At 43.7% G+C, this 17,267-nt stretch overlaps 2 protein-coding genes across 2 annotated transcripts in view; one reads left to right on the top strand and one right to left on the bottom strand.

Moving 5' to 3' along the window:
* Window positions 1–222: 222 nt before the first annotated feature.
* Window positions 223–5,956, bottom strand: trmt12 (tRNA methyltransferase 12 homolog). Its single transcript, XM_061234912.1, has 7 exons — window positions 5,500–5,956; window positions 4,916–5,084; window positions 4,168–4,366; window positions 3,345–3,495; window positions 2,452–2,561; window positions 1,956–2,113; window positions 223–1,173 (listed from the first exon to the last, which is right to left on the bottom strand). Exons 1-7 carry the CDS (start codon window positions 5,550–5,552, stop codon window positions 757–759), a joined length of 1,257 nt encoding a protein of 418 aa, XP_061090896.1. The 5' UTR covers window positions 5,553–5,956; the 3' UTR covers window positions 223–756.
* Window positions 5,957–9,350: 3,394 nt separating this feature from the next.
* The window catches only part of zdhhc9 (zinc finger DHHC-type palmitoyltransferase 9), a 32,373-nt gene continuing 24,456 nt past the window's right edge, over window positions 9,351–17,267 (top strand). The window contains exon 1 of the mRNA XM_061233537.1: window positions 9,351–10,408. Coding sequence (XP_061089521.1) covers window positions 10,242–10,408 — 167 coding nt within the window. The 5' untranslated portion in view covers window positions 9,351–10,241. The remainder of the gene's footprint in view (window positions 10,409–17,267) is intronic.

Raw genomic sequence — 17,267 nt, 5'->3', positions numbered from 1 at the left:
CATGCAACTTCACCGCATCTCTGACTGAAGCCATTTTATTTTTTATTTTGTAAAAGGTTGCCTATGTGCAATCACAATCCTGGTGATAGAACACACACACAATACAAAAAAAAAAACTGCGCACCTGTATAAAAGGCACATTTTCACTTCATACATTCAACCCATTCATTTCATCAGGCATTGTTAAAAAAAAAAAAAAAAACATAATTAAAAAAATTTTCATTCATTTTACTATACAGCAGAACGTCACATTGGCTGCCAGTAAAAAAGATTACCCAAAGCCTACCCAAAGTTAATGCACGATAAGTTGTTTACCCATTACATTGCCTCAACTCAATCAATTTGAACTGAAGAAAAAAATCCCAGGGCACAATTGACTATATTAAATGGTTGCAGGCAACCAGTAACCAGAAGACATTAACAATGTTATCACAAGGTATTTCGTTAATATTTAACTTGGAACAACAGCTAGTCCCTCAATTAGTGTTTCACTTCTTTTTTCAAATGGTATTTAGCTGATGCTTTTTTTTTTTACCAAAGTAACTTACAGTTGATTAGACTAAGCAGGAGACAATCCCCCCTGGAGCAATGCCGGTTCAAAGGCCTTTCTCAAGGGCCCAACAGCTGGCTACAGCCCACGCCTTCTTAGAAACCTCTTAGAAGTTAGAAGGGATTTGGGATCACTTTTTTGGGACCTTTGAAACACACAAACTTAGTTTCTAGTGCTTTCTGTGTGCACTGGCGGGCACGTACACCTCAGAGGGGTCTGCACTCCAAGTCCAGGACCAAGTGATGGATGTGAGGTGCGTATGATTTCACATGCTCTACGTGCTGGACGCTGGTCCTCCAGGGTCTCCCAGAGATGTCAGACAGCACACGGGCGATGACGGCAGCCGTGTCCTCAGCCCACCCCTTCCACACGTCCCTCTGTGTGTCACCAGTCCCCTGGGGGGGCGCTGACCCCGCGCCTGCCCCCGGCTCCCCTCCTGGGCGACCTGTGAGCGGGGCGAAAGGAGTAGGACCCGCGGGGGGGCCAGACGAGGACACGTTCTGGTGAAGGTGCAGGACGCCGCCGGTGTTCTGCTTCAGGAGCCGGCACGCCACGGGCCAGCCCTCCCTGGAGCTGGGGATCAGGCCCAAATTCACCCGGTCGGCCAGGTCGCACAGAGGGAGCTGATGAGAACGGCCCAAAGAAAAATGGTCACGCTGGGGCCAGCAGGCCAGTCTGCTTCTCGAAGTGCCCCGTTTCTTGATTGTATTTTTCAAATTCAAATCCATTGTTTGATTCTATGGTTTCATCAATGATTAAAAGTCTAAGCCTGAATATTCATTTATATGCCTACATCACCTTTTCACTGGTATTTATTAAGTAATCCAACTTGGGGGTTGGATGGAGAAAATACCCAACAATATCCCTAGAAACTCCAGGACCAGGACTGCCAACCAGAAGTATTCAGCACATCATGCATTGAAAGGTGGAAATATGTGGTCACAATCATCCAGGATAAAGAGCTAACCAACTTCAAGGACCATTACACATCAGCTAGCTCTCTTAAGCTGCTTTCACATGATCAGCATCAAGCTCTATGTTCAACGCCAAGTAAGGTGTTGACTACACATGAGAAGAATCGAGTGCCGCCCGTTGTTACCATCCATCCAGGAAGCTGTTAGTGAATTAAACTGGAACATGCCACAACAATATGTGATAGTAGTAGGTTGTCTGTGGTTATAAAAGGCTAAATTGTGTACTTGCTTTGTGAAAACAATAATATTGAGCTGCCATGTCGGGCTTCAATGCTCCCGCCGTAAGGAATTTAATGACTTCACGCTGTGTCGAGCATTTTTGACGCCGATCGCGTGAAAGCAGCTTTACTCGACCGTCACAGGTTGGATCATTGGCGATTTTGCAGTGCAAACACCCGGACCTTTGTTCGGTGCATCACACTGCGCCTTACCCGTCTGCTGTCGCCCTCATGCACCGTGCAGCGTTCAGACACCCCGTTCAGCTCCAGGTTTCGTTTTAGGGCGCTCAGCGCATGGGGGCTCCATTCACAGGCGTGGACGTGGGCGGCCCCTGCGTGTACCAAGTACGGGAGGGTGAAGTAGCCGATGCCTACAGGGGAGAGAGAGCAGCGGAGCTTATTTTTAATGCCAAACGGGCACCGTGGTGGGAAAGCCAAAGCACATTTCGAATTTTTAAAATACAGCAGAGCTCTCGAGCTCCAGTCCTCCACATTTTTGCAGTTACTCTACATTTAGCAGCCAAATTAGAACTTGGAAAGAAGGTACGTATTTTAATTTAGCACAAGTGCTAAAATGTTACAAAAAACCAGCAGATAGTGAAGCCTTCCTGGACTTCAGTTTGAAAACCCTGGTGTTAATAAGCAACACACCCAGTAATATGACTGTTATTATTATAATTATAATTATTATTAATTTTATTTTTTTTACCAGCATACAAGTCCACTACAGTCTCCCCGGTACAATCGAACGAGGCGATCCTAAGCTTCTCTGTGATGTTTCCACTGGAGAACATGCACTTGGTCACATCAAACTCGTACCTGTAATCCAGGAATAGAGGTGCCTTGAGCACACAGATCCTCTCAAACACCACACATTTGACATGAGACTCATTCTTTTTTTGATTTGTTCTCAATTTACACCGTTTTTGAATATTCAGATTGTGACTAGAATTTAGTTTGGTCATATAATGGTTATATCATTGACATGAACATACTCTCTCCACATTAAAATGCATTGTGACCAGTACATTTATTTATTTGTATTTAGGTGGGAGTAGTACCCTTTTTTAGGCACTACTAATCTGCTAATCTGCTTTGTCTCGAAAGGAAATTCCAAATATTGCAATATATTTTAGGTCTTGCTGTAGAAGTATTGTTCTCGATGACAGTTAACTGCTTTCAAAATAGTTGTGATCTAAAAAATAATAAATAAATAAATAAAAAAAAAAAAAGAGGGAAACTTCTGGCAAGAATAAATCAATAAGGCCACATTAGATTAACTCAATCAAAACTTCCAGGGGATATTAAAGGCTTGGGTTTCTGGGTAATCCGAGTCACCTTCATTAGATTACAAGTAGCATACAGGCTCTGATGTGCATCAGCATTGATTTTATTTTCAATTTTTGACTGTGTTCTCTAATAAATGCATTCAGCCATCCTATATCACATTTCCTGCAAGCAGAGTAAGCCTGCAATGTGCACTGAGTGTACTAAAATTTTCTATATATAACAGGTGCTTTGAAAGTTACAAGTATTTAGTTTGAATTAAAAAAAAATTTTTTCACAGAATGATAAAAATAATAATTTCCATAAACTGTTAACCTGATCCTGTTGTCCACGTGCGTTACAATGCTGTCCTCTCCCAATAACATTGTGACCACAGGGGTCCTGAATTCATCACTGGAGACCCTGCCGATTTGTGCCAGCCTGCTACACCCCAGTCCACGAGCAACTGCTTGCCACAGCTCCGTGCCTGAAATTGATCGGTGTGGGTTAACACAGGTGGGGCAGTTTTGAAAAAGAGAAAAAACAATCCTGGGTTATACAACATCAAATAAATTAAACATTTGCCATGCCAAGCTCTATAAAACTCTTGTAAAATCATTGACTTGGTTTACACTTGGTGCGGCAGCAAAAACCCTGATATGAGCCGATAGTGTACAGAGCGTACGGAGTGAGCTTGTGGTGGTTCACAGTAGTTATTCTGAAGGAAATGCACAGAACTCTCAGTGTTGTGTGGGTATGGAGCACGCTTCACCAAACCCATTACGAACCCCAACGTCAGATTGTTTCAAGAGAGCAGCCATTGACTGCCTCATGCAGCCAGTTCACAGGATGATACAGATTTTGATATTTCAAAATAATTTACAGTTAGGAATTTTCAGACCCTCTTATATACAAATACATCAATCTGCCTCTTCATGTTGGTTTAAATGGTTTCATTATGTAAAAAAAAAAAAAAAGCTCACAGGCAAAGGAGCCAATCCCATTCCCAGCAAAAAAAACAACTCCGTGAGCCAAGATGTCTTTATGGATGTCTTATATGATTTATAGAAAACCAAGACCAGCTGCCCAGTACCAGAACCCTGTATCCCTGGTGTAAAATGCGCTATGAACAGCATTTTTGAGCTCTGCCCTCTCTCACCCATGCTCTCCCAGACAAGCCGTGAGAAGCAGCCCTCCCCAACTAGGACCAAGTCTCCATGACGCTGCCAGCTGTGGGGAATATCCTCCCGTAACTCTTCACTCCATCTCTCCCCGCGTGACACCAGCAGCTCCCGCAAGGTCTTCACCAGCTTGTCATTTTCCGACATCACTCTCTCCCTCTTGGAGAGGGTTGGGGTCTGCTGACAAAAAAAAATATATATATATATATGTTTTACATTTTTTTGCATTACATGTTATTTGGCTGACGCTTTCATCCAAAGCGACTTACAGTTGATTAGTTTAAGCAGGGGGCAACCCCCCTGGAGCAATGTGGGGTTAAGGGGCCTTGCTCAAGGGCCCAACAGCTGTGCAGATCTTATCGTGGCTACACTGGGGATCAAACCACAGACCTTGCGGGTCCCAATCATGTACATTAACCACTACGCTACAGGCTGCCCGTATTTTGTGTTGTTTTAGGCATATACTTATCCAGAGTTTACACAGCTTATCTACACTCTTCACATAAAATCCATTTACACAGAATTTACTGGAGCAATTCATTTTAAGAACCATGCAAAGGTTACATGACAGTGCCCCACCAGGGAATCAAACCTGAGCTACCTTACAGTAGCTGGTGCTGATGATCCCACACCATCTTACAACCTTACAGCATGCACACAAACTGCATGGACAACAGTCGGCTAAGTGAGTCATCCCTAAATCCAGGGGTGCTTTTAGTACAGTACCTGGATATAAACAAGGGAGATGGGACTCCCGGGGCTCACGGTCAACTGGAGAGTGCGCAGATCAAGCTCTGGTAAGCAGTTTGGCACTAAGGGCAAGGCGACCATGCCATCAGAACACCTCTGCACACGGTACCTAGGTTGCCAAACGCCTTGCGCCTCCAAATGTTCCCTGTGGGACCACACAAAACAATAAATAGGACCATTTGATTTCGGTTAATGCATAGGGTAATAGTGCAAGTTGTTCACTAGAGTGGAGACAATGCTTTAATACGTGTTAATTTCTGTGCTGCACCAATAAGGAAACTGATGACATATTCCAATTAGGCTATACACCCCCTTGTGTACGCTTAGAACCAAAGCAGCTTTGCAGTCAGCGTTCTTGCAATAGCAACGAAGTATCTTATTTAAATACGACGAGCTCCCGCAGAATCGAAAAGCCAGCTAATGACTGGTGAAACCGGTGACAACTGCTCTCTGTGACAGAGAACACGGAAGATCGCAGATAATTAACACGACAACCTTAACTGAATACCTAGTTTTAAATTCCGTAGCCACAATCTTTGGAAACGGCGGAAGGAGCTAACCTGTATCTTTGTGCAAGACGTCGCTCTACTCTCAGGGCGGGGACTGAATTCATTTTCCCAATGTGAAAGATCAAAGAACCACCAAGTAAATAAATACAATCAAGCTAACGTTAGCCAGTTATTTAAATGCGCTGTCCCATGACTAACGTAACGTAACGTCTTCTGTCACATCGACTTGGTACTTAGCCAGATTACCATTTCGAAGACTACAGACAAATTTAAATATAATCATTGAATAATCTATCCAAATTAGTAAAAATGCCCCAGTGGTACGTCTGTCGTTTCGTAAAATTAATTATAATTTAATAATAAAATAGGCAAAATTACAGACACAGTGCAACTATAATTTATATCTGATTCACAGAAAACGAATACATTAGATGTACGAGTGTTTCATATTCATATTGCTTTGGCGAGCGAAACTGAGAGCTAGCTAGTTAAGTACAACCTTCATACAGAGCTGTTACCAGAATAATAATAAACCAAGTTGCAAGTTAACACAATCTACTCTTCTCGAGTTTCTCTCCGGAGTATTTTGAATGTCGGACAAGGTTTGAACTAAAAAACTTTATGTGTAGTAAGGGTTCTAGTTGCAGGATTGGATTGAGCTATTGGTATGGTATGAAATGAAGCCCAGTTTGAGGATTTTAGTGTATCGCAAGAGTTAAAAAATATTGCCGCTTGCACACACTCTTTTTAGTTTCAAATTTAATTTGCATGATAAACCACCACATGTGTGGTAATAACATTTAATGCTCGCTGTGTGGAGCCAGATAGCAAGTTTAAAATGCTTGCTCGTGTAGCCCTTTGCTTTTTCCATTGTGGTAAGCAAAGTTACAATATTTTCAGTATTACCGGGATTTGGCTAGATATGGAGATGCGATAATATGTATATATTTTTCATTCCTAATCCATTTTAAAATGGGCAACAGATCTACGATTAGTTTGTAAACTAGGCCGTGTGAAATTTTCCAGCTGAACCACATTCAATCTTTAATCCATTTATACATATCAAACGATAGAGGCAGAGGTTCTGCAAGCCTATTGAGGAGTAATTGGAGACCATCCCCTCAGATTGACAACCAGCCCAGTTTTGGCAGCATTTTTCTGATGCAGCAGTGTATAAATCAACAACAGTTTTTTTTCAACAACCCTTTTGATTTTAATACATCACGCACAAATAGGAATATCCTCCCGTAACTCTTCACTCCATCTCTCCCCGCGTGACACCAGCAGCTCCCGCAAGGTCTTCACCAGCTTGTCATTTTCCGACATCACTCTCTCCCTCTTGGAGAGGGTTGGGGTCTGTTGACAAAAAATATATATATATATGTTTTACATTTTTTTGCATTATTTGGGCAACACATCTACGATTAGTTTGTAAACTAGGCCACAAATTTGCACCATCCAAATTAAAGCCACTTTGGCAAAAATGTTAGCGATAAATAATGATTTTGTGCTAGCGGCTTGAGCCTGCTTTGTAGCTCCCTGCTGTGTGAGAGAATAAATACAAAATTTACATAGTGTAATGCAGGCATGCTGAGAATAATGTGTTGGATCTCTAGTGGATTGTGTGACGTATAGCTGCAGTATGCAACAGTGCTCTGTTCAATCAAAAATGGTATTCACTTTATTTGTATAACTTCCTGGAGGTATTCAATTTACTGAGTGCCACAGCATAAAAGTGTAACATAAACTAATCCCATATTCTAGTGTAGGTGAAGTGTAACACTTCTAAATAAAGCCATAGATTATTATTTTCACATAAATATTTTACTTATTTGGATTCTAGTTTTGCTCCGACTGTGACAAAGACCCTGAATTTCGAGAGGGAATATACTATATTACTTATCCATTTTGAATGCAAAAACAACCGCACGACTGGTCATGCATATCTCATGTTCCTGTAGAGGGAGACATCTCCCTGGAGGAGAAATAGCCCTCACGCTATTGTTCTCCCATTTTCACAATTATGAATAAGTAATTATAGCTAAAAATGTTATCAGCTAAAGACAATAATATAGCTTAAATGACTAGTGAATCCAAATGTTTGTACTGTACATCATTTAATGTTAGGATAAGGCATGTCTATATTATGTAATGACAAAATGTAATTTCTTTTATTTACTATTTGTGAATTATTTTTATTTTTTTATTTTTTTTGGAATGATTAGCCTATGGGATCTCAGCTACATGGCCCAAGTTCTTATTGCATTTCATTACATGTTTGCACGTTATATAATTTTTTCCCCACGTCGATCAGTTGACCCTCGACCAAAATGCATGGGGGGGGCAGAGCTGCATGACGTCTGTCCCCTTGGGCTTCTCCCCTTCATCTCAGGTGATATCTAGCGGGAGATTGTGATTCCGAGCGCGAGCGGGATGGAAGTAGAGGCGGGAACAATGAAGCTGCGGTTTTGCAGCTCGGCCTTGGCATGTTCAGGCAGGTCATAAATTACCAATGGCACGCCAGTGTGGATTTAAATAGAAAGAATCCCCCGTGATGATGCGGAGTGGCTCCGGCTCCACGCGCCTCTCGCCCGCCTCTCCTGCCCAGCCCTTTCCGGAAGGAGAGACAGTCATTCGCTTTTTTTTTTTTCCACCCCCCCTTTCCCACTATTATCGTCTCGCCAGTAGGGATGGTTCCTGTGGATGCGTTTCAGCCTAGGCAGAGCTGCTTTCCGCAGCACTTTGTGTTGATTTCAATCAGGCTGCGTGGGCTGATGATGCAAAAAGGGCAGTGGGAATCTTTCGGTGACGGTTAAAGTGAAATGAAGGAGTGAAAAGGTTGATTAAACTCATGAGCCCTGTTGCCTTACAGTATGTGGAGCGGGGTGTACACATAGGACTTATGTACTCACAGTGGTATCCCAGCATTTTTTTTCTTTTTTGGTAAAATTAATCACTAAGACATGCCATCTTTGTGGTGTGACCTTCCTTTTGACATTGGATCTCCAGGCTGCATTCCAAGGGGAGGGGGGGATGTCTGTGCTCTCCTTTGCCAAAGTGACATGTTTGTCCAGATCCCTAATGGGTGTTTATGAATAATTAATTTTCCGATAGAAATGGCAAATTCTGTTGGACATAGGCCACTGTCTCATGCCAACGCACAGGGGTTTCAGTGGATGGTTTTGTTGTTGAAGTTTTGGTGGGATTGATTTTTCGCTGAGTGATCTGCTATAATAATAATAATAATAATAATAATAATAATAATAATATAGAATCATGTATAAAATACAGAAGTCAATCTTGAGGGTGGCTCATGGTTTTAGTGCAAACTAAAGCTACCATTAATTCTCTGTGGTATTTTAATGTGGCACTCACATTTGTTACGGCATGCATGGTTTTGGGTAAAATTGTTTGTTGCAATTCTATTTGTTGCTGTGCCACGAATGTCATGGGATTATGTGGCCGTGCGATTAAAGACGGATTATGGTTTAATGCTGCCAGTGAAATAGCAGAAGCTAGTCGTATGTATGCTAGTCGTCTATTCGTTTTGCCATGCGGAGAGTTCTAGTTTCTTTCAAGATTCGAAATTTGCAGGGGGGAATGAAGGGATATATGACGTAATTTAACACATTTGTTGTCCTATCATACACAAACGCTTGTGTCATTTGCCATTGTTGTCATATGATATAATTTTCTCACTGCACCCTTGGCGGTATTATGAATTATACTCAATTACCTTTTAATTTCCTTAAAGTATTTCCAAGGGCACCGTAGAATTTATCCATAAATTTCTTTGCTCTATTGTTCATTTTCGCTCCAGTAACAGTAACTGTCGCTTTAAGACGGGACATTTCAATCTTAGGCGTGTTTCCTGCTCTCATTGATTAGAAATGAGCCAGGCTAGTGCCCTTCGGGAGAAGTCGAGTCGTCAGTGGAAGCTAAGTATTCTTAGCAATTTGTCGCTGTTTTCAGGACCTTTCGGCAATCGCAAAACTCTGATACCGTTTAGTCACATATGAATGTGAATTACTTTGTGTTGAATTAGAATTATTATGAACAGTTTAATGCAATAGCAGTGATGTCAACCAGCCAGGGTCTCGGATGCGCCTGTCAAGCGTTATGGATTTTTTTCTAAAGGGTCGAAATGATCTGCTAAGCACTTGGATAAAATTGAAGCAGGACATTTGCTGTGGCATTTTGAAAGCTGGTTGTTTTTTTCTTGGAACGGAAATTATTTGGACAAAGGATGGTAATGTTGCGTTGAAAAGAGGAAAACTTCGCTTGTTTGGAAAATCTGGACTCAAATCATTGTTTTGAATTCGGGACCGAGAGATGAAACCGCTGCTCTAGCCCATTATTACCTGTTTCAATATCGAAAATATCTTGTATCATAAGTGACCAAAGACGCCCCTTTTAAACGATGAAGTATGCTGATGTATTGATACATTGAATTGTTTAAGACGGGGTGACAACATAATATTGTGAAAGCAACACATACGATGGCTTGTAAATAAGGACATGTTTTACTTCTCAGCTAATGTAAATGTGTATACGTCTGCACTGTATTGCCAGTTCCTAAAGATTTTTGAAGCAATACGATCTGGCACAGATTTTGATAGCCATGTAGTCCGTTTAGCCGGGTGTAATAGGCTACAGCCCAATACGGGAGAGGAATGACCACGCTCTCTGACTTGCAACTTAGATATTTTGGATTTCAGAAACCCACGGAACTGGAGTGACCGGCCTTCGTTGTGAAAACATTCTCAGTTTGAATTATATTATAAAACTTCAAAATGTCGGCGGTAATGGTGACCAAGAAGGTCACCCGAAAATGGGAAAAGCTCCCGGGCAAGAACACTTTCTGCTGTGATGGACGCGTGATGATGGCAAGACAGAAAGGCGTGTTTTACCTAACCTTATTTCTCATCCTGGGGACCTGCTCCTTGTTCTTTGCATTCGAGTAAGTACTACACACCCTTCGGCATTGCGCACTGGGATTTAAACGGGGTAGCCTTATGAAATGGCACTAAACACATCTTTGTGTCATACTTGGGGCGTTTTCACTACCTTGTTACCAGTGCAAATTCTTAATGTTGAACGCCCACGCCGGCTTCCCCTGTCTGTGATTTTCATGAAATGCAGTAGGCAACACTGCACGCTGTGCATTAGCTACGTACGAGCAGGTGTTTGTCTATAATGGAGAGATTTAATGTCCACAGCTACGGGCCTAAAACGCATTAGCCTACAGTACTTGTTCTACTCAAAACTGCAACGCATCAATTGTTTGTTTTGTGGTGAAAATACACGAAGTATACCCGGAAGTGCACATTAAGACGCCGCCGCCGCCCCCTTTAACCCACCTCAACCACCACAACTGTGGTCAATATAGATTCTAGAATTCAGATCTGCTCTCCTTAATTCCGGCGTTCAACGAAGAATTTGTAGAAAGGGACTGAGCACCCGCATGGGATTAGGGTTAATGGTGGAGTTTTGAGTCTCGAAGACTGTAGAATCTATTGAGTGTCCAATCAAGAGATGTTTATGGTGCATAATACGACACATGGAAGCGTGTGCTGTTTCAGCAGTTTCCTGGTCCACTTCCCGTGGCTTCATGGGAGCATAAATTTAACTTGCACATCAAACTTAAGTGTTGCGGTTAAAAGGCAGCCATAAGTGGCCTGCTGGGTTGGATGGCAGGCTTGCTTGTGTGCTGTGAGTGGAGGTGTTCGAACTGATGATTCTGCTATTTCTGCTGACCTGATGGGCTGGACTTTTCTGCTGAATGGCTGAGAGGACCGCAGGGACTGGGATGCAATCAATCCGTGTATCTTTGGTGGGTGGGGGGGGTGGGTTCTGACAGAACCCTACTATGTGAAGAGTGCAGTGATGGCTGTTATATGGGCAAAAGTATGAGTGTGCTCTTTACAGCTGTTTCAATGTGGCATGGACTGTGCTGTGCTTAATAGACCCTGCCCAGAAACAAACAACACACACACGCGCACACACACACACACACACACAAACATACACGAATGCAGGAAGGCACAAAGATACACACACACACACACACACACATACATTCTGTGTCACACACAGTTATTATCAAGGGTGAACAAAATTAGATCAAAAGCAGGGTTTGTACTTGGTGAGGGCGTCTTCCATTGTCTGACGCATAGAAGTGCGTTGCCTTACTCATCTGTAATCATCGATGGCAGTTTGTATGCTGTAAGATTTCCCAATACTGACATCACCCTCCACGTCACATAACATATTCTCACATTACAGGAACTTGCTATTTCTTGCTTTGTAGATAAACGTTACTATGCTACAATTCAGTTTTCAGTTCTCTTGGTGGACAGGGCTGTTATGTTTTTGACCTGTTACATGTATCTGTCCAGAGATCTTTTATTTAAATGTATTTTTACTGAAAAACAACTGAAAATGCCTTTGCCGTCTCTCTTTGGATTCATGTCAGAAATGGGTGTGGGATATTCGTACGTACAATAACGGACAATAAAATGTGCACTTTATTGTACGTCGTTCTGTATTAGAGTGTCTGCTGACTGTAATTTAATGCAATGTAATGTGTCCAGATTTACCTTGTTGTAAAGTCATGGCTCCTGCCAGTACCCCGTGACACCCTGTGATTGGCAGCGGTTCAGTGCCAATGTAATTGATTGGCTGTGGTTCACCACGTCTCTGTTCATTGGCTGTCCGGAGCAGTGACTCTGTTCTCCCTTTCCATTCGCCCTCACGGTGCCACTGCCAGTGACGTTTCTCCGTCGCCGAGTAGAAATGGGCCATCGGTTGCCAGGCTTGGGGCCACGCTGAGGGAGATCTAAAGCCCAGGAGCAGCCTGAGAGATTGTTAGTCAATCACTGATAATTGTGCCACCCTGGGGCGGGGGTGGGGGGGGGGGGGGGTGATGAAACTGGTATCGTTCAGTTTTGATCCATCTCATCCGCAGTGCAATGGCACATTGTCTGGAGGGCCGATGCACCATGGACCCAAGTTGCCTGAGTTCTCTCTGAGCTTCCGTGAAGGCTGATATTACCCCTGACCAGAGAGCTGAAAATGTGCGGTGATTTCAGTAGCGCTTTTCGGATTATGTGCACGCTCTGGCCCCCGCCGGATAAAATTGCACATTCCACAATAAATGTCTGGATGAAAGCACGGTATTAAATTCTCAGTGCATAATCTGCATGTAAGGCAGGAGTCAGTCTGGTGTCACAGAGGGAATGGAAATCCGCCATCTGTCATTTCAACAAAGGCCACGAGCTCGTTTGTTGCTCCCGGTTGGAATACGGTGTTCGTACAGTTTTGTACGAAAGGGACCCGTTCCTGCCTCGCGCACAAAGAGTAGGGCAAAGATTGGGAAATGGCTTCGTGTGGAATTGTGCTCCCCTGACCCCCGTGGGAGCTCGATCATACTCCGGTGTGGCCTGTTTGCGCTGCCTCGTCGGAGAATACGGCCGGCCAGGAAAGCTGAATAATTCTCAGAGCCCGACTCCCGACAACTTGTGGCTAATCGTCTTAGGGAGGGATCACACCGCATTAAAATCTCACAAAGATCCCTCTTTATATCGTGTAATTGAGTTGGTTTTCATCATCATCCGTGAAGGGAGAACTGGGGATTCACAGTATTTGTGTGTCTGCGTTGTACGTTTTGTTGGGGGGGGGGGATATTCTGTGAGTAAATGGAGCAGGGAGGCAGCGTCCTTTCCGGGGCGGTTGGGCTCAGTCCAATAGCAGACGGGCAGACATTTTATCACCGGTCATTAGCGAGAGGCAGCAGGTCAACGCCAACCGAGGGGGGTCACAGTTTATTAGCGGTAAATGGGGGGAATAAGCAATGCTGTCTGTGAGAAGCAGCCATGTTGGAGGACCACCGGCTGCTCAAAGGTAGGATGGTTGGAGCTATCAAAAGGGGAGCTTTCCATTTTATTTATTCAAACAGATAGCTTCAGTGGTACATATGGCTTTTAATGATACTAGACATTGAGGACACTAGAAAAAACATAGGGGAAACATTTAGGCATTTAGCAGGTGCTCATAACTAGAGCGATAGGCATACATTTTTGCCTTTTTAAAACTAATTAGCCTCTTTTTTTAACCCCTTTGTTGTCCTTTCTGACTTTTGTTCATTTTATAACCGTACTGCCCCAGTGCTGTATCCATTATTCCGACACATCCACTGCCACAGAGGTGACGTTTGCCTGTGTGTCCCACCCTGATCTGTCCCACAGTAGAGGCAGCACACTGGTGATTTCATAGAAGAACCCTGTTTAGTTCAAGGGGTCTTAGTCAGGTAAAATGGTTCTTTGTCCGGGAGATTTCACACGTCACACCTAGGGTATAGGGTTCCGCACAGAACTGAAAGCGGGTTCCTCGACAGTATGTGTATTTGTGCTTTTGACTTGTGTATTTGACTGGGGTTGTGTGTGCTGATATGTTGCGGTTGTGCTTGTGTGTATAGTGATGCCGCAGCTACTTGCCTGTCCGTAGGATGAGGATGTTTGTGTTTGGTTTGAGGCTGATGGGGAGTACAGGGCAGCAGGCGCACCACTGACTGTCTCCTGCTCCTAATATGACCTGTGTGTGCGGAGGTCAGGGGACAGGAGATGTGTGAGTGTGGGTCAAGGTGATCCAATAACCTGGCCAGAGATCCAGCCCTGGGGCCATTATCCTGTTGGTGATGAGATGGATTCAGGGCCTCTAACCATTGTTCCCGGAATTGACAGAGATGCATTTTTATTTGTCCAAACTCACAACTCACACTAGCCTTTATTTAATTGTTGTTTCTTTTTTATTCGGGAGAGTTGTTAAAAAAAAAAAAAAAAAAAAAAATCACCCTCCATTTTTCCTCTTCTAAAGCAGACCCCCGCCCCCCCCCCCCCCCCACCAGCACCACTCTCGCACATTTGATTGAGTGGATTGCTGCACTGTACTCTGCCAGGCCCGGTAGGTGGTGGCATTGCGGGACTGAATCCCCCCCGCCCCACCTTGTCCACACCCCCCCACCCTCCCCACCCCCCAAATCACCCCCCCCCCCCCCCCCACCACCACCGCCAATGTCACATTCCGTACATGCCGGGGGATGTATTACTGCTGTGGCTCATCCCTAATAGGCTGATCCAGACACCAGCAGCCTGTGAGCCGGTGCACGCTACCTCTCTCTCTCTCTCTCTCTCTCTCTCTCTCTCCAGGCCTCATGCTCCAATCCATTTGACAAAAAGCAGTGGCGGATTGGATTGCTGTTACGGGCTCTTAATTGATTTTGAGCTGTGCGATTTCCCCCTCGCCTTGCCTTCCTCCACCCGCCCACCCCTCGAGGACAGGAGTCTAGTATTACATGTGCCCAAAATTGAATCATTGATATAATTAGATTAACCACTGGGGTTATTTCTCTGATGCCATGGAACATAATTGATTTGCTGCTGCAGTGTATTGCTTCCAGCATGGTTACTGTAGCTCAATGCAGATGCAGTATAGCCAGGGAGGTCAGTGTTCATAAGCAGACTCAATTTATTTTACCTCTTATGACAGTAAAAAAAAAAAATAAAGAAAGGGCAGCTGCTGACTAAATGGTTTTACCGCGTTGGCATTGGATTATATGGAAATTAAACTTGTGACTATGTTGAAGGTAGGTAAGAAGCACTTTGCTGTCGGTGCACAGTTGGCTGCCCCGCCCAAAGTGTGTTGCTCTGGCACTATCGTCGGTTGGAGGACAATATTTGCTCACCAGAAAGATCAACAAAATGATGAGAAGCAGTGCGATGACTGAGGCATGGCTTCTTTGCGTTTCTGGAGAGAACTTGAACAGGTTAGGCTTACGGCATCGTGATTCTGCCATTCTTGAGTAAGAGCCAAAAGGCCAGGAGGATTTCCCAACGAAAAAGGAAAGTTGCATTATCTACTGCAGGGCTGCTTTCCCTGGGCTATGTTAAATCCTCCAGAGACATTTGCAATGCACAGTGTTTCCATTCTTCTCCAAATCCAATGACTTGGCAGAATTTGCATGCATGTTTTTTTTGTAAGCCTCTTAATTTTCTGCAAACATTAGCACGTGTAATACTGTAAACTGTATGTGCTGTCATTTGCTTCTGTTCACAACATGGTACACAATGTTCTTCTTTTTCTTCTTCTTTAGCTTCTTATTTATCTTCTATCTTCTATCTTATCTTCTATATTTTCACGTAAAAGTAGCTTCCTCTGTTTTAGCGAACGGTGCCAGAAAACTACACACTCAAGGCCCGGGTGCAACATATTTTTTAACAGCAGTGGTGGCAGTGCCGAAATGTCGTGGCATGTTACAGCACGACACTTCCCTTAGTGTAGCAGATGGCCTGAAGCTCGCTGAGGCATTGCTCAGAGGCTAATGAGTTTAGCTGGCCCGCGTCGTCTTCGCCACCCCTGAACATCGCTACGACCGATCTGCGGAGCCATCCCGCTGCGCTGGCCGCCAGAAACTGTCCCGGGGATATAAGCACCAGATTAGAGGCTGTAATGCAAATCCAGCTCCAAAGGGTGATCGCCTGAGTGGACTTCACTCCCCTCCAGTGCATTGCAAAACAAGGCCTTGGGCAATATTTACACATATAGCCAGATTACCAGAAATATTCTGCGCACTAAACCGCTGTTCTGAAATGGATTGATTGGATTAATTGATATGACCTATATAACTGATTATTCAAATGTTTTTAATTTCACCAGGTTGAAGTATTAAGATTGAAAAAATCTCCAAATTTTATTCATTTTTTTATTTTCCATATACTCAAAATTTGGAATGGCCAGTCACAAAAACGTCACAAAGACAGTTAGCATACTGTACAATTAGCACCCGCAGTCTGCTGACCCCTGATTGATAGTGTGCGATGAAGAGGAAATAATCCTGTGGATGTTTAGAACATTTCATGTGTATTTTCCTAGTTATGGATGTGATGCTTTGACTTGTGGAAGATCCTATGCACTTGTAAGTCGCTTTGGACTAAAAGCGTCTGCCAAATGACTAAAATGTAAATGTAAATGTAAATGGACTACCTGTGGACTAGTCTACCTGTCTGGCCAACAGAGTAACCCTCGGGGTTGCATTGGCTTGGTGAGAATTAGATTACAGACAGTGGACTAGTGCAGGGGTGTCAAAATCCTTGTTCTCAAGGCCTTAATTGGCTGCTGAAACCACAAATGCCTGCAGACACTGTGGCCCTCCAGGACTGGAGTTTGACACCCCTAGTCTAGTGCTTTAGCTGAATATGCCACCTGACCGCACTTCATATCAAATCAATTTATTGTTGGTCAGTACCGGTATTAACTCAAGATAAATGTTTCTTTGGTCCGACAAGGTCGCTGATTGAATCTTTGAATCTCGTAGCAAGAGTATTGTGCTGCCTGCTTTGACCAAAAATACTGTATGCTCTTTTGAGTTGTCAGTGCTTGGGCAGAATGTTTGATTTGTAAAAGCCTGGGGTTGAGGTTCACATGCCAAACCAATGACTGTGCACTACTGGGCATTGCTAGGCCTGAGGTGTGTCTGTGTCTGTGTCTGTGTCTTTGTGTGTGTGTGTGTGTGTGTGTGTTTGTGTGCGTGTGCGTGTGTGTGTGTGTGTATGTGTATGTGTGTGTGTGTGTGTGTGTGAGTGTACGTGTGTGTGTGTGAGTGTACGTGTGTGTGTGTGTGTGTGTGTGTGTGTGTATGTGTGTGTATGTGTGTGTATGTGTGTGTGTGTGTGTGTGTGTGTGTGAGTGTGAGTGTGAGTGTGAGTGTGTGTGTGTGTGTGTGTGTGTGTGTGTGTGAGTGTGAGTGTGAGTGTGAGTGTGAG

The sequence above is a fragment of the Conger conger genome, chromosome 3 (genome assembly GCF_963514075.1).
Source record: "Conger conger chromosome 3, fConCon1.1, whole genome shotgun sequence".
Lineage (NCBI taxonomy): Eukaryota > Metazoa > Chordata > Actinopteri > Anguilliformes > Congridae > Conger > Conger conger.
This window is presented reverse-complemented; position numbering and strand designations above follow the sequence as displayed.